Consider the following 20,804-nt stretch of genomic DNA (forward strand, 5'->3'; position numbering starts at 1 on the left):
ACACCTTGTCGAACTTAGACTTACATCGCCTATGCTTGTATACAATATATTCATATGAAATTTATGACATTTGCCAATGTTTTCCACTGGTTAAGTGACGGACTTCTCTCTCCCATCCATTCCTTGCCAATATTAGTGATTCTCGGAGGAATACTCTGATATAATGGCAGTATACCGCATTATCTAATATACCCAATAGACATATCTTAGGGTGGGTGTCAATCGGTAGTTTGGTCAAATCTGCTAGGAATTGAGTGACTTCCGTCCAGAATGCTCTGATAATGGGGCAAGTTCACAGCAAATGCCAAAAGTCCGCACCATCCCTGGCACAGCGATGGCATCTGGTGTGGGGTAATCTATCCATCTTATGCAGCATGACCGGTGAGAGGTAACTTTGATGGATAATACATAGCTGTATGAAACGATTATTAATCACCGGGGACACATACATAGGCGATTCCAGCAATTCAGAAATGTCTTCATCCGACAAGTCAGGGACCACAGTCCTCCTCTATCCAGCACTTTTAACTGCGTAGATTGTATCTAGTAGTGATCAAATGAGTGTATATAATAGATATAATACCTCTAGGACCCTGTGACCTCAAAACGTCAATTAAAGGATATTTGGATATAGATACCGCGGTGCCAGGAAATTGGGCATTTAGCGCATGTCTGACCTGCAAGTAGCGGTAGAAACCTGTACGGATCATATGGCATTTTGTTTGAAAGTGACTAAATGGATAAACCACATTGTCTTGGTATACAGTTGCAAGAAAAAGTATGTGAACCCTTTGGAATGATATGGATTTCTGCACAAATTGGTCATAAAATGTGATCTGATCTTCATCTAAGTCACAACAATAGACAATCTCAGTCTGCTTAAACTAATAACACACAAAGAATTAAATGTTACCATGTTTTTATTGAACACACCATGTAAACATTCACAGTGCAGGTAGAAAAAGTGTGTGAACCCCTGGATTTAATAACTGGTTGACCCTCCTTTGGCAGCAATAACTTCAACCAAACGTTTCCTGTAGTTGCAGATCAGACGTGCACAACGGTCAGGAGTAATTCTTGACCATTCCTCTTTCAGTTCAGCAATATTCTTGGGATGTCTGGTGTGAATCGCTTTCTTGAGGTCATGCCACATCATCTCAATCGGGTTGAGGTCAGGACTCTGACTGGGCCACTCCAGAAGGCGTATTTTTTTCTGTTTAAGCCATTCTGATGTTGATTTACTTCTATGCTTTGGGTCGTTGTCCTGTTGCAACACCCATCTTCTGTTGAGCTTCAGCTGGTGGACAGATGGCCTTAAGTTCTACTGCAAAATGTCTTGGTAAACTTGGGAATTAATTTTTCCTTCGATGATAGCAATCCGTCCAGGCCCTGACGAGGCAAAGCAGCCCCAAACCATGATGCCCCCACCACCATACTTCACAGTTGGGATGAGGTTTTGATGTTGGTGTGCTGTGCCTCTTTTTCTCCACACATAGTGTTGTGTGTTTCTTCCAAACAACTCAACTTTGGTTTCATCTCTCCACAGAATATTTTGCCAGTACTGCTGTGGAACATCCAGGCTCTTGTGCAAACTGTAAACGTGCAGCAATGTTTTCTTTGGACAGCAGTGGCTTCCTCTGTGGTATCCTCCCATGAAATCCATTCTTGTTTAGTGTTTTATGTATCGTAGATTCGCCAACAGGGATGTTAGCATATGCCAGAGACTTTTGTAAGTCTTTAGCTGACACTCTTGGATTCTTCTTCACCTCATTGAGCAGTCTGCGCTGTGCTCTTGCAGTCATCTTTACAGGACGGCCACTCATAGGGAGAGTAGCAGCAGTGCTGAACTTTCTCCATTTATAGACCATTTGGCTTACCGTGGACTTATGAATAGCAAGGCTTTTGGAGATACTTTTATAACCCTTTCCAGCTTTATGCAAGTCAACAATTCTTAATTGTAGGTCTTCTGAGAGCTCTTTTGTGCGAGGCATCATTCACATCAGGCAATGCTTCTTGTGAAAAGCAAACCCAGAAATGGTGTGTGTATTTTTTATAAGGCAGGGCAGCTGTAACCAACACCTCCAATCTCATCTCATTTATTGGACTCCAGTTGGCTCACACCTCACTACAATTAGCTCCTGGAGATGTCATTAGTCTAGGGGTTCACATACTTTTTCCACCTGCACTGTGAATGTTTAAATGGTGTGTTCAATAAAAACATGGTAACATTTAATTCTTTGTGTGTTATTAGTTTAAGCAGACTGTGATTATCTATTGTTGTGACTTAGATGAAGATCAGATCACATTTTATGACCAATTTGTGCAGAAATCCATATCATTCCAAAGGGTTTACATACTTTTTCTTGCAACTGTACATCCTTAAGGCAGCATATGTTATGTGTTTTCCAATATTGGGAGTCGAGAAAGGCAGACAAAATGGGAAACATAGGGTTATCCCAAAGTGGCAGGTCGCTCATCACATTTTTGAAGTCATGTTTATTCTTTGCAGCCGACCATACCTGTATGGCAACTCTATGAATGGGGAGTAATTTTGTAATTGGGAATAACTGCGGTCTCTCCAACACTGGCCATAAGGACCTTTAGATTCAGGTAAGTGGCTAGATGGGCCTCTGAATTCGGCATCTGCTCGTATTACATGAGCCAGCTTTTCAGATAACGTAGTTGCCCCGCTAGGTAATAAAAGTAGAGATCACCCTGAGATCTGGGACGACAAAGGGTGGAGATGGAGAGCTTAGGTCTAGTAGAGCCCCATATAAAGGGTGATATCAAGGAGTTTAATTGTTGAAAAAAACTCTTGGGGATAGTGTAAGGAGAGTGTTCAGTATGTATAAGCATTTAGGGAGAACAATCATTTTAATCAGGATTATGCGCCCTGCAACTGAAAAACTGTCGAAACTCACTCGCTCAAAACTTATCTTTACAATTAGTTTAGAAGCGAGTGTATATTCACGGAGTGAAAGGTATCAAAATCTTTGGAGATGACAATACCTAGGTATTTGAATTGGTGAACTGTGGGTAGTTCATGGATAGTTCCTTGCCAGTCTATATTATATAGTGGAAAGAATGAGGATTTCGACCAATTGATGCACAAACCTGAATATATTGCCCAAAATCATTGATAAGTCATGGCTCAAGGTAGTGTTTCTTCCACGTTGGACATAAATAATATCATATCATCGGCATACAACCCAACTCTGTCCTCTCTATCTCCAATGCCTATGCCCTGATATATGCTGTCTTACCGCAAGTAAGTGCAAGAGGCTCGATGGCTAGGGCAAACAACAAGAGGGATAATGGGCATCCCGAGTTCCTCTCCCCATAGTGAAATAAGCAGAGGAGACACCATTAACGGACACATTGGATCTGGGATTCCTATATAGGATGGAAACCCATTTGATAAAGGCCAACCCAAAACCAAATCGCTGGAGTGTACACAATAAGTATAGCCATTCAACTGAGTCAAATGCCTTAGCTGCGTCGAGGGACGCCATAGCCCTCCGCTGTTCTTGTCGAACTCCTATCTGAGCAAGTACTTGTACACGTCTGATATTTTCAGTCATGGATTTACTCGGCATAAACCCGGATTGATCCGTGTGGATAATACTGAGGATGCATTTATTCAACCGACTTCTAAAATCTTTGCAAGTATTTTATAGTCAAGGTTTAACAAAGAAATCGGCCGATACGAGCCACATTCCAATGGATGTTTATCAGGTTTAAGAATAACCACTATTGTGGCGTCATGCCTGTTGAGAAGGCCGCTGTATACATTTTCTCTAGAGGATCTAAGAGGAGATCCAAATATTTAGCATATTCTTCTGATGGAATACCGTCCGGCCCTGGAGATTTCCCATTAGCCAGAGAGGACACCGCTGAGGCGATCTCCTCCTTAGTGATGGGAGAGTCCATTATAACCGAGTCAGTATGAGAAAGTTGAGGGAATTGTAATTTGGAAAGGTAGGAATCTATTTCCCCAGGGGTAGCGTGAATTTGGGATTGGTACAAGTCATGATATAATTCCTGAAAGCAGTGGACTATCGCCGTTGCCTCAAGCAGTGGGGCACCATCTACTAACTGAATGTGCAAAACTGCTGGAGACCTAACTTACTGGACTGGTTACCTAATTCAAAGTACGTTTGTTTAGTAAAGAACAATTTGCGTACTGCTTTCTCCTTCAATAGAGTAAGGTATTGGCGACCCTTAAATAACAATTCCTGTCTACTGGGATCAGTGGGGTCAGCGACATAAGCCCCCTCTAGTCTAGTACATTCCTCTGCCAATTCCCACCCCTGACGAGCTGAAGCTCGTTTAACATATGCTATGGATGACTTCAGACAACCCCCAAGGTAAGCTTTCAGGGTTTCCCATAGTACTAATGGATTTTCAAAGGACTCATGATTAGTTAAAAATATGGATAGCCGATCAGGTATCCGGTCATTTGGTGTTAGAAGTGTCAGCCAAAATGGATGTATTCTCATGGAGACAGTTGGTCGATCCATTGAAGAAGATATGGTTAAATGTATGGGTGAGTTATCAGATATTCCTCATACCCCATAATTTACAGCTGAAACTTTGCCGTAAAGCAGAGGGTTGCCCAAAGCATAGTCTATGTGCGAGAGAGATTGATGACTAGAGGAATGACCAGAGTAGGTAGCGATATTAGGGTTCCTGAATCTCAATAGGTCTTCCCATCCCACCTCCTGTAGTAGGTTAGCTAGCGTGGTGTGGGTATGGGAGACGGATTCTGCATTGTTTGTTGGGTTAAGTTTATCTATTGAAGGGTCTAAAAGCATATTATAATCACCAATGCATATAATCAAGCCTTGTGGAAAGGCAGCAGCGAACGCCACGGCTTGAGTCACCACACCCATGGTTGCAGGAGGGGGAACATAAATACCCATTATGACATACAATGTACGGTTAATGAATGCCGCTACAAAAATATATCTACCCTCCGGGTCAATAACCAGGCTATCTACCTCCCACCTCACTGATTTATGTATCATGAGAGAGACTCCCCTAGAGTAGGACGTATGACATGCTTGACGTGCCCACTGTACCCATGGCTTTTGCAACCTATTAGTATAATTAGGAATGAGATGAGTTTCCTGTAGGCACAGATATGCCTGAATGGATGGGACATAGTAATATGAGGTAGGAATGGTGGGGCCTGCCAAAATAGATTATACCCTTTGGGGGATAAACTAAATATGTGTCTATGTGCCATGTCTCCGTAGGTAAACAGCAATGAGATTATTCAATTGAACACCAAGCGGTACCCATATCACCCGTATCACACCTATCGGGTGGATGATTAGTTTAGCAGCATTACAAACAAACCAAGGAAAAAAATGAGAAAGGAAAAATAAAATAAGTGTGTAAACCATAAGTGCAATAATTGTGGCTGTCATGACAGGGAGTGCTGGTGACTGTTGTCGTCACTTTCACTAATGTTGCCACGTGAAAAAAGGGGAAAAGTGCAAACATGTATCTCAACAGAACAATGAGAATAGTGCCATTTTATCTAAATTGAGTTTATCTCACGCATCAAGGAGGTAGCAAGGAGTGAAAGTCCCAAGTCTACAAGGCAGTGGACTCCAGAATTTTGGCTCAGATCACAGGCCTGGCAGGTCTTCCGTTGCCATCGATCCAGGCACTTGCTTCAGTGGGTGTGTTGAAGAATCTGGTTGTTTCCCCATCAACTATTCGCAATCTGGCAGGATACGCCATTGAGTATGGCATGTTTAGCTCTCTGAGTCGTCTCTTGACCACTGTAAAGGTTTCTCTCCGTTTCTGTAGCTCAGCCTAGAAATCCAGGAACAGCATAATGGAAGTGTTCTCAAATCTGATTTCTTGTTTTCTTCTGGCTAGTTGTAAGATGTGGTCTCGATCAGTCGCGTTAAGTAAGTGGGCAAGCATAGGGCGAGGAGGAGCACCTGGAGGAGGAGGCTTAGCTGGGATACGATGCGCCTTCTCAATGGCAAATGCAGTGGAAAACTTTGCTTCTGGAAACGTGGCCTTAAGCCACTGAATCATGAATTCACAGGGGTTAGAGCCTTCAGCCCGTTCAGCCAGGCTGATAATTCTCAAGTTATTTCTCCTTAAGCGATTTTCATAATCTGCCAAAAGTCGACTTTTTTCTCAAGAGAGATAAGTTGCGAAGGGATAGGTGCGGTACGGTTTTCTAGCTCAGAGACGCGGGTCTCAGCTTCTCGAACCCTGTTTTGCATATCGTGCCTTAACAGCCCTAGGTCCACTTTGACCTCCTCCATCTTACCCGATAATGACGGTCTGCAGGCTGAGATTGCATGTAGTAGTTGGTCGGTGACCTGTTTCAAAGTAGGTTCAGCGTCTGGCTCGGTCTCTCCCGCCACTGCATCTGCAGCTTCCGGGGAGGAAGATCTGGATGGTGAGTCAGCGCCATCTTGGGCTTCTGTGCATGCAAAGAATTGTAGCTTCTCTGCTGCTGTGAGGGACTTGTTCCTTGCCATACTGCGTCCCTGGGGTCTGCCCGACCTCCTGCCTCTGTATTGAGGAATTGTGACGGCTGTTAAAGTTCAGGATGGTAAGAGTTGAGATAGCGTGGAGCGGAGCTCACTCAGGCACGTCTGTACATTCCCGCGGCAGGCCACGCCACCCAAGAGATTTTTAATTTTAGTGTATTTGGGGAACTTTTTAAATAAGTTGGTCAGCCACGTTACTCCTTGCATATATTAAAACTTCATTTTTCACAGCAATGTGGACTCTTATGAACATGGGACTAACGCAGATGCCTTCACCTGCCAAGCGCACATGTAACAGGTCAGCCAGTTTCATAGGTACAAATCTGCTGACAGATGCCCTTTAAACTTGGGTCAGATTAATGGATATACCATGCATATTATATAACCTGTTCTTCCAGTGTCATAAAACACCGTCTGTGTATAATGCCGAGAGTGATCTTTTCACTAGGTCCTGGTATATTGATGCCTTTATCCATAATATGGCAGTTACCATTGAGGTGATGGGTCCATTGCGACTGCTGCTCTTTTCATTTGTCTCCGCCGTGGTCGAGGAGGTGAAACAGATGTGTTTGCATACTGTAGGCCCAAGTTTTATGTGTTACATTTCACAGGGCCAGCACCATCCATCGTGTGAGCATATTTTGAGTTCACTTGTGAAATCTGAAAGTGACGTGACAGCTGTAGAGCCCATGTTTCCTGGAAATCTCACATAAGTCAGTTCTGCTGAAAATACTTCTTTAAACTACACTTGCCTTTTGATCTCCTAAAGTCAAAGAATTAAAATATGGCCCTGTACTGGTTCTGTACTTCAGTAGCCCTAAGGCCTCATACACGCAACCGTATCCGTTTTCTGGTCCGTAAATCGCGGATCCGCAAAATACAGATGCAGTCCGTGGACCCATTGACTTCAATGCGTGCATTTTGCCACATATGGATGCGGAAAACACATGGATGACCCTTGCGCTTTCCGCATCCGTATGTCCGTAAAAAGATGGAACATGTCCTATACTTGGCTGCAAAATGCGGACCACAGACCCATTGAAGTCAAAAAATGTGGACGCAACACGGAGGGTATCTGTATTTTGCGGACTGCAAAATACATACAGATGTGTGCACAAGGCCTAAAAGTGTTATTGGCGGTGTTCGCAGTTCTCATAGAAGTCGATGAAGAGAGCTGGGCACAAGTGTGGCCACATCTCCTTTCATTCTTTGCCTGGATGGAGCAGCCAGCAACCACATCATCAGGCATTTTGGAGGACACCCTCTCCCCCATTCTCAATATAGATGCCAGCAGCAGAGGTGGATATGCAAAAAAATATCTTACATTTAAAATGATAAAAATGAATCGGAGAAGAGAATTTTGTCGCTGGTGGATTGTTTCTCCAAAGGTTTTAGAATATAATGTCAAACTTGGTAAAGAGGACCGGTCATCTCTCCGGACATGTCTGTTTTAGTTAATAATTGTATGGCACATTAAATAACAATTCTGGAACATCTAGTCTTATATTCTTATAGTCTTGTGCCATTCCTCTGTTATTCTTCCTAGAAATGTATGAATACTTTGGCAACTGAGTGTTACCATTTCCTTGTCAAAGGGACGAATCCCTACACGGTCTGATACGTCAGCACTAATTGGACAGTCATCCTGAGGAGGGACCCCCCCCCCCCCCCCCCCCCAACTGCTAACACCCAGTTGTTAATTTAATCAGCAATGTCTAGAAGGAATAACAGAGGGATGGTACAATGTAGAGTTCTAAGAACTGGTGCTCCAGAATTGTTACATTCTAGGGAATGCAATTATTTAATAAAGCAGAGCTGTCATGAGAGCTGCCAAGTCCTCTTTAAGTGTGTGAAAGCGAAAAAGATGAATAGTTTGATGCACCATGGTGCCCCATAAGAGACAGATACATTGTGCATGAGTATGTAAACCTTCATATGTTATTGGTAATTAATAGATTATAATATTTATTAATTAGATGCTCCCAATGCTGTGAGTGCAGAAGGAAGGGAACGGGTGCCCATGACCCCCACTTATCAGGCTCCCCAAATACTTTATCTGACACCTACATCATTCTCGTACAGTAACAGATTTACACCTTATTGGATATGGTATACAGTATAGCATACAAATTGTAAAGCTTTTCCATACTTGATTTATTCTTATTTTTTTCAGATAATACAATTGTCTGCATCCGTTCAGAACGGATCCGTTTGTATTCTCTTTAGCATAGCCAAGAAAGTCAATGGAGGACGGATCTGTTTTCTATTGTGCCAGATTGTGTCATAGAGAACGGATCCGTCCCTATTGACTTACATTGTGTGCCAGAACGGATCAGTTTGGCTCAGTTTCGTCAGACGGACACTGCAAGCAGCGTTTTGGTTTCCGTCTCCAAAGTGGAATGGAGACTGAGCTGAGGCATTCTGAGCGGATCCTTTTCCATTCAGAATGCTTTAGAATGCAAACTGATCCGTTTTGGACCGCTTGTGAGAGCCCTGAACGGATCTCGCAAACGGAAAGCCAAAACGCAAGTGTGAAAGTAGCCTTAGTAGTTCAGAGATATGGTTTACAGCAGCCAAATGGACCATAGGAACCTGTAGTCTGGAGATGACTCATTGACTTCTATGGGAGATTGTTCTAGGTACGCTCTGTGACCTGTGCAGAGGTCAATGTGCAGTGAGGGGGAGTATATAAGCTGTGACCATTGCCGTCTATTTTGGGCCACTATTATAGCACATGACCCCACACTCTGACCAGCCAAATCCTACAGTGTCTGCTGTGTGGACCCGAAGTCAGTGTCTCTATACTTTTCTTTCTTTTTGCTCTTCTTACTTTTCTTTACTTTCTGCAGCAAACACCTTGCCTTCTGCTAGTCACTGGCCTGCTGCCCTCACCTGCAATGTGTGACGCACTCTGTGCTTTTCTGTGAGTCACATAGAGACGAGCGCATGATGAAATGAACTAGTGTGTCATCCTTTCTCTTGCAGAGATATGTGGAGAACCCCAATGTCATGGCCTGTTACAATGAGCTTATTCAGTTAGAATATGGAGAAGTGCGTGCACAATTTAAATTAAGGTAAGAATATGGAAGACATTTTTTGGGTACTTTTACACCCACAATAAGGGATGTAACGAGCTCTGCCTCTAAGGGTGCATTCACACGTCCGTAGTGCATTGCGGATCCGCAATACTCCCGGCTGGCACCCCCATAGAACTGCCTATTCTTGTCCGCAATTGCGGACAAGAATAGGACATGTTCTTTTTTTTTTCCAGAGCCGGAAGATCGACGGCGCGCTCCGGAAATGCAGATGCGGAGAGCATATAGTGTGCTCCCCGCATCCATTCCGTCCCCATAGAGAATGAATGGGTCCACACCTGTTCCGGGATGCAAACCCATTATACGGACGTGTGAATGGAGCCTAAGGCAGCTATCCTATAAGTCAATGTTCAACCATTTGAATAGGCCATCGACTTATAGGATAGCCGCCTTACATCTGGTGGCATTAGAGGCAGAGCTTATTAAGAGCTCATTTACATGCAACCCATGATAGATTCATGTGTTTCACCTGTGAAAACTGCACAGGCAATTACCACATTGATATAACCTGTTTAGGCTACAATCACACAAACGTATCTTGTTTCTGTGTCCGTTCCGTTTTTTTTTTTTTGTTTCTTTTTTTTGTTTTTTGTTTTTTTGCGTCTAGGATGCAGACCCATTAATTTCAATGGGTCTGCAAAAAATTCTATTTTGCGGACAAGGATAAGCATTGTTACAATGGATACCCAAAAAAACGGATGCCATACGGAACGTCATCCGTTTTTCTTGCAGACCGCAAAACACATACGGTCGTGTGAATGTAGCCTTAGCCTGTAAAAAAAAAAAAAAATTTTTAAAAAATCATGCATTTTTGTTGCATTTAAACAAACACAAAAGCAATTTGTAAACCCTGCCTAAGGGATTATTCATTAGGCTAAGTTCACACTAAAGGTCCCTTTACACGGGACTACAGGGCAGCTGATTGTCGAGAAGGAAGCATTCCTTCCCGGAAACCGCCTACTCGCTGGTGAAGGAGCCTGCTGTATTTACATGCATCGATCTCCTCCACAGTATGGGGAGGAGAGATCACGAATGCAATTGCTCTTCCCCATACTGATGTGTTTGCTGGCAGTGGAGCACGATCTGCTGCCAGTAAACGATAGTTTTTGTGTGCTCATAAACCATCGAACTACCCAATGAACGCGTGTTTCGCGATCATCGGCAACTATCTTTGGAATTCTTGGCCCGTGTAAAGGGCCCTTTAGAAACCACGACGTGGCTGATGTAACAAAAAAAGCGCACCTATTTGTGATTAAAGGTGCAGCTGATCACCCTATGAACAAGCGAAACCCTCCTTCATCGGATGATCCTGTGGTTCATGCAGACAAGTAAATTATAGTTTATGGGCAGGGGATTGTGCCCAGAAACAGTGCAGCTGTATGAGGACAAGGGATAGCAGTAGTGGAGGTGATCGCTGCATGTAAATGCAGTGCTTCACCTCCACTGAACAAGCAGCCGACTTTAGAGAAGGAACTCTTCCTTCCCTACAATCTGCTGCTGCCCGCCGTGTATAACTGCACCTTTACTGCAATTTGCCTTCTTTTTTTTCTTTTTTATTGATTTATTGTGGCCTCTTGGATTTTTGGGTAAAACTGCAGTTTACCTGTGAAACCATAACAATTTGAGAACTGCTGTATATGTTAGGGTACGGCCACATGCTTTTCTTACTTGTCATCCACACGCACCTAACGTGACATGCGGTGTGGATTTTGAATCGGCAGCATGTTATTTGTGGTCACTTATTTTAACCGTTGTAAGGCAGAGGGTAAGATTTTCAGCAAATCCAAAGCATTTCTGCACCGGAATTCACTGCAAGATCCGTATGATTTGGTGCAGATTTTGCAGCCACGGATAGTGTTGAGCGAACTTGTTTTTTAAGTTCGGCGTCTAAAGTTCGGGTTATTGAGGAATCCCGTTATGGATTCTAAATTCCGTTATGGTCTGTGGTAGCGGAATCCATAATGGGATACTTCGATAACCCGAACCCGAACTTTAGACACCGAACTTAAAACACAAGTTCGCTCAACACTAGCCAAGGATTTCATCCATATCTGCTGCACATTTCCCCTGGATTTTACCGGCTCCGTGCGGCTGTACCCCGGCTCAGTTTGCCTCCTTTTCTACAAGCAGGAGTGATTCAGGTGACATTATTGCAAGCAGCGGCCTGATTTGCCCTGTATTGTTGTCTTCTATTAGCAAATCAGGTAATAGATCTGTATCCCTTAAAGGGAACCTGTCACCGGGATTTTGTGTATAGAGCTGAGGACATGGGCTGCTAGATCGCCGCTAGCACATCTGCAATACCCAGTCCCCATAGCTCTGTGTGCTTTTATTGTGTAAAAAAATCGATTTGATACATATGCAAATTAACCTGTCCCTGACTCATCTCACATACAGGACTCATCTCAGGTTAATTTGCATATGTATCAAATCGTTTTTTTTACACAATAAAAGCACACAGAGCTATGGGGACTGGGTATTGCGAATGTGCTAGCGGCCATCTAGCAAACTATGTCCTCAGCTCTATACACAAAATCCTGGTGACAGGTTCCCTTTAAGATCAGTACTGTATGGTGCAGCAAAATATTTTTTTTCCCCTTGCTTTTGAATGCTAAAACCATTTCTACCTGCCATCCACAAGATGGCCCCCACATGTAGCACATTACAGGAGTAAGCTCATGGGCATTAGCGGTTAGCACTGCTGGATTTCCCAAGGCGGCTCGTGCCGTATTTCATCCTTATGGTCTCCTTTCTTTTACATTATTTAAGATGTATTCATGCATCTTGATAGTTGTCTTCGATAAAGTCGGCCTTTACACTGCGTTTCTCTACCATCCTCTTCATTAGGCCACTATTTTGAGTTGCACCCCTCTTTTCACTACCTTTATACATATGACAAACATACGCACAGAACTCCATTGCCTCGGCATATGCCTGACCAGCATGCGGCAAAAGACAATGGGGCACATTTATCAAGCTCGCCTGTATTTAGGCATAAAATTAGAATGGCGTATTTCATTCGGCTTTCTTTTGCCGAGTATTTATTAAAAGTCGCACAGAAGTTGATGTATTGTTATTAGTCTGACCTCTGGTGGTTGTCTTTCAGTACGACAGGTTCATATTCACTTAGACTGGTCTCATTTATTTGTGCATTAAAAAAGTTGCATCTGAGTGGAGAAAAGTCGCATGTATCCTGGAAAGTGCCAGTTTTAATACAGGGAAAAATCCGCACTTCACCACTTAAGGCCTCATGCACACGACCGTTGTGTTCACCCATGGCCGTTGTTTCGTTTTCCATGATTTTCTGCAGACCCATTGACTTTCTATGGGTCCGTTGAAAACTCGGAAAATGCACCGTTTGTCATCCGCGGCCATCATCCGTGTTTCCTGTCCATCAAAAAAATATGACCTGTCCTATTTTTTGGACGGACAACCGTTCACGGACCCATTCAAGTCAATGGGTCCGTGAAAAAACACGGATGCACACAAGATTGGCATCCGTGTCCGTGATCACAGGGGGCTGTGATCCGCACAATTAACCCCTCAGGTGCTGCACCTGAAGGGTTTAATTGTGCGTATCATAGCCCCCTGTAAGAGATCAGGGGCTGCCAGGCAGCAGGGGGCAGATCCCCCTCCCTCCCCAGTTTTAATTTCATTGGTGGCCAGTGCGGCCCCCCCTCCCTCTATTGTAATAATATCATTGGTGGCCAGGGCGCCCCCCCCCCCCGGCCCCCCTCCCTCCCTTTATTGTATTATCATTGGTAGCCAGTATGCGGCCCCCCCTTCCTCCCTCTATTGTATTATCATTGGTGGCCAGTGTGCGCCCCCCCGGCCCCCCCTCTATTGTTTTAATACCATTGGTGGCCAGTGTGCGGCCTCCCCTCTTTCTTTTTTTTCATGTCCGTGGATCCTCCAAAAATCAAGGAAGACCCACGGACGAAAAAACGGTCACGGATCACGGACCAACAGAACCCCGTTTTGCGGGCCGTGAAAAAACACCCGGGTGGAGTAGAAATCAGACTGTTTCTGCAACAAATTCAGGCAAAAAAAAAAAGGCGCATCTACACAAATGGGTCGGAAAAAAGTTAGAAAACTTCTGAATTAGTTTAAAATTTCAAAATAGGCGATCAAGGCGCAAAAGCCTCAATAACAGGCACAATTTCAGTAGTAAATGCAACAAAAAAAATAAGACCGTGTACAACAGCATTTTTTTTTTACTAAATGTGAACCATTGGTGAAATGTGAGTAGATCCTTAAAGGAGTTATCCAGGAAAAGACAGCCGGGACCCCCGCAAATCAGCTGTTATAAGAAGCCTTGAGCGCCGCAGCCTCTTCCTAGGCCAGTGACATCACTGTACATCGGTCACATGGCCTAGTTGCAGCTCAGCTCCATTCAAGTCAGCAAGGCTGAGCTGCAATACCAAGCACTGCCACTATACGATGTATGGCGCTGTCCTTGGAAAGCTGCCGGGGGCTTGCATCGTTCAGAATTCCGATGAGCGCAGCAGCCACCTGAAACAGCTGATGGGCGGAGCTCAGACCCCCGCTGATGTGATAATGATGACCTATCCTGAAAAAAGGTCATTATTATAATTTCCTGGACAATTCCTTTAAGGCCTCATGCACACGGCAGTTGTGCAGCCATTCCGTGCATTGGAGACCACAATTTGCAGTCCCCAATACACGGACAACTTCCGTGCGGTGGCCGGGACGGATTGAGACCCATTCAACTTGAACATGTGCTATTTTCAAGTGAATGGGTCCGCATCCGTGATGCGGGGAGCACATGGCTGGTGCCTGCATATTGCGGACCCACTGTATGCAGGCCGCAATACGGCCACGGCTGTGTGCATGAGGCCTAAGTCGTTCAATTATTGATCAATGGTCTTTTCTCCTGACTTTAGTAAACCGCAGAAATGTGTTGAAGTTTCACCCTACAAATTGGGAGGAAACGAGTTTCACACTTTTGATTACTGTAAACCTTGGCCAGTACTTACCGGTATAACTGGAAAGTATGCTTTGGGTTTAGCAGATTAATGACATAATCTATGGCAGTTCCACTACTGTTGCAGACCTAAGGTATCATTTTAGTTGCATGAAAATCGGAGCACTCCTGAGGACCGCAACCCTAGCCTACAGCTGACCATGCATTTTAGATGTTACTACCCCCCATACACATGATCAGTTTGTTCAGCAGAGCATACATGTGTTTGGAAGGGGAGAGGGGAGAAAGCCACTGCCAGGTGACTCTGACAGCAAATTTCATTCCCAAGAACAAAAAGTTGAAATCCATCTGCTTGAACCTTCTCCACCCCTCAGTGCTCGGACCGCCAACAATCTAAACTTTTGATAGGTCTCTATGATGAGGACTGCTGTCATTACACCACTGCATATGGCTGTGTTCACATCACGTTTTTTTCATGCGTTTAAAATATACAAAAAAACTTATTTTATAATGGATGGGTCAGAAGGCTGCCAAACCGTGGCATCCATCACCGTAGGGTTCCACAGTAAAAAAAAAAAAAAAGAAAACACGTTAACATATACTTTTTTTTGCTGGACTCTGCAGGATGAAAAGCGTAGTGTACTATACTTTTGCATGCTTTTTTCCCCTCCAATGTATATGCTAAACAGAAGACAAAAAGGTGATGTGAACCCAGCCTTATGCAGTTGTGTAACCCACACCGCCCTTCACGTCTGGCACACTCATTACTCAGAAGGACTGTGTTTGGCTGATTCATGTTTGCTTTAGAAGCGATGTTGATGAACTTTCTGATTTGTGGTTGTTTTTCACATATTAGAAATGAGAAAAATGTATCTTTATGAATTCACGTCTTGTCTTCGTTTAAAAAAAATAAAATAAAAATAACTTTATTTTCAGGGCTTGTAATTCACTATTTACTACGTTAGAGAAGAGTCAAGAAGCCATTGAAATCACAAATGAAGATCACAAAATACAGGTGAATGAACAAAGACACAACTGTTCGTGTAACCATATAACTGCCGCCTTCCGCCTGTAGATCTGGTTCTGTAATGCCAATTCATTTATAACAATCCTATTGAGTATTGAATTACCATTACACTTGCTGTCACTGAATGGAAATATTATTGATTAAAGTCTCCGTCACCCTATAAAACTTTGTATGGACACATAGCTGTAGTTCACCTGATTAAAATGCTGTTCTTGTTGATCCGAGGCGCCGATACTTTTTTCTAATATGCAAATTATGCCATTGGTGCCATGAGGGTGTCACCATTGCTCTTGTTGCACCCAAGTTTCATGTCTTTCTGTGGCTAGCCCCTCCCTCACTGCTCTGCCACTGCCTGGCCCTGTTGATCAAAGCAGCCAGGGAGGGGCTGGCTGCATAAAAAAATGGATATTGGGTGCAACAAGAGCAATGGTACCCTCATTGCACCTAAATTGCATATTTTAAAAAAATGTATTCTGGCTCAGTAATGGAGCCTCAGATCAACAAAAGAAAAGCAACATTTTAATCAGGGGAACCTCAGCTATGTTTCTATGCAAACAGCTTCATAGGGGAGGTCACTGGTCATTCCCTTTAACCCCTTCAGGACCTTGCAATTTTCCATTTTCACGGTTTCATTTTTTTTACTCCGTCTTTCCAGATCCATAACTTTTTATTTTATTTTTCCATTCACATAGCCGTATAAGGGCTTGTTTTTTCTGGGACAAGTTGTACTTTCTAATGGCACCCTATTGCATACAATGTAGTGGGAAGCTGGAAAAAAAATCCTAATGGAGTGAAATGGGGGGAAAAAAACTATAATATTACAGGTTATAGTTATTAGATTTCTGGAGAAGTGTCCTTGATCCAGAGAGTTATTCTGACTGCCTGATTGGAATAGGGAAAGAATTTTCCCCCTAAAATAAGGAAAATTGGCTTCTGCCTCATGAGGGTTTTTTGCCTTCCACTGGAACAACTTTGCAGGATAACCGGCTGAACTGGATGGACAGTATGGATTTCTTTTTTCAGTTTTACAAATGATGTTACTAATTCCATCACGGTTTCATTTACTTAAAAAATGTAAACCTTTGGAAAAATGTATTTTTTTCATAGTTATGGGGCGCACTTTTTTTTTGCATTTTGGAGTGTATGACTTTTTCATCACTTTTCATTTAGTTTTTTTGGGAGGTGAAGCGACAAAAAAATATCGAATCGGCCATTTAAATTTTTTTACGTTATGCTGTTCACCGTATGGGGAAAATATTTTAATAGTATGGGTGTTGTTGTTGTCAGATGCAGAAATGCCTATTTTTATTTTGGGGAAAGGGGATGATTAAAATTTTTACACTTTTTTAAATTTTTTATGTTTTTAAAACCTTCTTTTTTTTTTTTTTTTTACTTTATTCCACTGCGAATCCGAGTAATTTGTATATTCATATCTCGTTGGCTCCTGTAAATGGGCCTTTATAGAGGAATATGAAGCCATATTTTGGGTAATGGATCCACTATGTGTAGAGACCTAGATCTGTGTGCTTTTAATTTCCCACAGTTGTAGACAAATGCAAACAACATTATTTTTGGATTTGAATACTGATTTTCACAAAATACAGATGTGGCCTCCTTTTCCCATGGGTCTTGGCTCAATATATCCCAAGATGTGTGCTGAAAACATGAATTTACTATATTCTGTCACAAGATGTCTATGCTATGTTTGTACGTGGCCACCCAGTGGCTGTGATGTGGATTGCAACCTTTCAAAGGTTTTGCTTGCTTTTTGCAACATTGCTTTGAATTTGTTTCGTGAGAAGTTGGAATCCTTAAAGGGATTCTGTCATGACATTTTAGGCCTATAACCTAAACATATGGCCAGGTCCGAACTAATAACCTAAATCCGAAACTGTCCTTATTAAATCTGCCTGTGGCTCTATTAGCACATAAAACAGGTTTTTATAACCTGTCATTCACCTACCTAAGGTGCCCAAGGGGACGTCGCTTCATACAGGGTGCCCGGCCGCAGCCATCTCCGTCTGGTGCCCAGCGCCGCCTTCCCAGTTGAAATCGCCGCCTTCCTCACCTCAGCGCCGCCTCCGCAATCGTCCGATCCCTCTGCCAGATCCTGCACGTGCGCACTAGGCATAACCTGAGGGACCGGACGATTGCGGAGGCGGGGCTGAGGTGAGGAAGGTGGCGATATCAACTGGGAAGGCGGCGCTGGGCACCAGACGGAGATGGCTGCAGCCGGGCACCCTGTATGAAGCGATGTCACCTTGGGCACCTTAGGTAGGTGAATGACAGGTTATAAAAACCTGTTTTATGTGCTAATAGAGCCACAGGCACATTTAATAAGTACAGTTTCGGATTCAGGTTATTAGTACGGACCTGGCCGTATGTTTAGGTTATAGGCCTAAAATGTCATGACAGAATCCCTTTAAACGAACTCAAGAAAAAGTAAAGGTGGACTCATCTGTACTTCATGTGTTGTAAATGAATATGTTAATAGTAATAATTATTTACTTGTGCTTTGCAGTATGTGAATCCTGCGTTTGAAAGTATGATGGGTTATCAAAAGGATGAACTATACGGAAAAGAATTAATTGAAGTGCCTAATAATGAAAAGAAATCAGATTTCTTAGATTCCATTAATTCTTGCATTAAAACTGGAAAGGTAAGACTTAGTATTTATGTACAAGAAACAACATTGGACAGAAGATGTTGTGGACACTAGGACTTGAAGGAAGGAAAAAGCTGTAACCCTCAGTTCAGACCTGAGCGTTTTACATCGCGTTCCTACGCGCTGTAAAACGCTCAACAAGGAGAAACCAATGCCTCCCTATGGGAATGGTTCTCACCTGGGCGTTTTACAGCGCGTACGATCGCGCTGTAAAATGCCCGACGCTCAAACAAGTACATGAGCGTTTTTTTGGGCGTTTGTCGCGCGTTCCCGTACATAGACTTTCGGGAACGCGCGACAATGTGTGTTCACTTGTCTCTGTATGCGCGCTTGTAAACGCCCGTACAATCGCGCATACAGAGCGCTCCTTTCAGAACGCTCTGGTGTGAACCCAGCGTAAATCTAAGTGAAAGGGGTTCTCCGGGAATGATTTAAAATGGCCCCCAGCAACCTGTCCTAGAATGTCGGCATGACCGATTGTCTCCACTTGCAGAGCTGCTTGAGGGGAGAGATGAGGCCTCATGACACACATCGCTCTTCTGCTTGGATTTACTACATTTTGGTGAGTTTTCCTGTCCGGCTGCTCAGCCATCATGGCATACCATCTATTGTAGAGCAGTGTAGTGCGGCCCCCGGACCGTCACCCAACCTTCCTAAGTAGCTCTGCACGGGAAGGCAACCAGTCCTGCTCACATTCTAGGACAGGTCGCTGACAGCCATGTTAAACTATTCCTGGAGAACTCCTTTAAATATTATCAGAACATTATGTAGCATATTTTCTTGATGCATGATTGACCTGTTTACTACTATATTCTATGATCCGTATATATCTGTGCACAAGTTGCATGAGTTGTACATTCCTGTATTGTTGCTTGCCTTTGAGGTGGATATACATTTGTGAATCGCTTCTAATTGAAATGTGGTTCCTTTCTTACAGGAATGGGAAGGTGTTTACTATGCCAAAAACAAAAACGGTGATAATATCCAGCAAAATGTGAAGATAATTCCTGTTTTTGGACATCGAGGGTGAGGAATAGGTTTTTAGGCCGCTGGGGAAAAGAGGCAGGTAGTTAACATACTAAGAAAACTCAGGTTCACAGGAATATTAGGTGGCCCCTATTTTGTCTCAATCCCGAGTCTTCCCGTAGCTGTGCCAACCTAGTAGATATGTACTAAACTGAAATGAGTAGGTTTCCGTCTCTTCAAAGTGTATCTAAAGGAAATCCTCTTATAAATATGGCCGGCTATAGCTGTGCGTATGTGTTTGTCATTTTCCATAAAGTCAAGGTGTTGTCTGAGTTATAAGAAAACTCCCCTATGGCCTCCAAACATACCCACCACTTAGCCCCCCACTGTTTCCAGCACTGTAGCAGTGACATGGTGTGTGGCATGTGACTGGCCTCAGTGTGTGGGGGCACTGGAAGAATTTTCTCGTAATGTGAAGAGCTCCTTCGTAGGTGCAGAAGTGAGAGGATAGGGGTGCTTGACACCTTTTATCTTTAGAAAAATCAATGTGTCATTAATGAAAATGAAATGTTTTTGTTTTTTTTGTCATCAATGATGACCCCTTTATACATGTGTAGGTTGTTCACCAATTTGTGATTTAGTATAGGGGATGTTCAACTAAAATGTAATAATGGTGTATAAAAAAATGTTCACTTTACTTTCAGATATATTGGCATTGGCAGACATTTTTGCAAAAGTGATCACAGGAAATGCAGCCATATTGGTTGTCACTTTTGAAATGTGTGTCTCAGAACCTGTCATTTTGTCACCATGTTCCATTTATTACAAAGTGACCGTTTCCAAGAAGCTGTGTCAATAGCCATATGTTAATGGAATGGCAAACAATGATTCTGGAGCCAGTCCGACTATTACCAGGTGCCAGGTCCACCTATCACAGGACTGGACCGTTACACAATAAACAAAGTTGTAGGGTTTCATGTCTAAATCCAAGGCGAAATCTGCATGTGTTACGTGTAAAATCTGAAGGACAATTACCACTGCAGATTTTTCCCTCAGTGTGTGTATGAGATTTTGTAAAATCTCATCCACTTGGCCTTTACTGTAACAGGCTGCGGCAGAGAATACACATCATATCTGCCACATGTAATCATTTACCTGTACTGTAATTTGACCTTTCAAATGAGTTATTCGAGTGTTTAATACTGATAACCTACTGTACCCTCAGGATGGGTCATCAATATCTAATTGATGGGGTCTGACTCCCGATACCCCCGCCAGCCGGCTTTTTGAAGAGGGCATGGCAGTTTCTTCCTAGTCCAGTGACGTCACGTAGCCTAGACTAAGGCTACAGCAAATGATTATTTTAGCAATCAAGTATTCTACTGATTCTACGATTAATCGTGTAATCTAATAAGAAAAACCTTCTTAAAATAACGTATTGCTTTATAAAAACAATATTTTTATTTCTTACAGTGGTATAGCACATAATTGCACACACATAAGGCTTCTTTCACAGCTGCAATATACATTCTATCAGAAGAACAGCCAGAATGTACCATATCGGGTATAGCTGGATTATCTG

General features: G+C 43.1%; 1 protein-coding gene across 3 annotated transcripts in view; it reads left to right on the forward strand.

Annotated features, from left to right (window-relative positions):
- LOC120985855 (high affinity cAMP-specific and IBMX-insensitive 3',5'-cyclic phosphodiesterase 8A-like) overlaps positions 1-20,804 on the forward strand; it is a 331,567-nt gene that overhangs the window by 274,628 nt on the left and 36,135 nt on the right. For all 3 annotated transcript variants that reach the window (XM_040414049.1, XM_040414047.1, XM_040414048.1), the window contains exons 6-9: positions 9,510-9,598; positions 15,501-15,579; positions 18,113-18,250; positions 19,194-19,282. In XM_040414049.1, coding sequence (XP_040269983.1) covers positions 9,510-9,598; positions 15,501-15,579; positions 18,113-18,250; positions 19,194-19,282 — 395 coding nt within the window. The remainder of the gene's footprint in view (positions 1-9,509; positions 9,599-15,500; positions 15,580-18,112; positions 18,251-19,193; positions 19,283-20,804) is intronic.

Source organism: Bufo bufo, chromosome 1 (assembly GCF_905171765.1).
Source record: "Bufo bufo chromosome 1, aBufBuf1.1, whole genome shotgun sequence".
In the NCBI taxonomy this organism is placed as follows: Eukaryota; Metazoa; Chordata; class Amphibia; order Anura; family Bufonidae; genus Bufo; species Bufo bufo.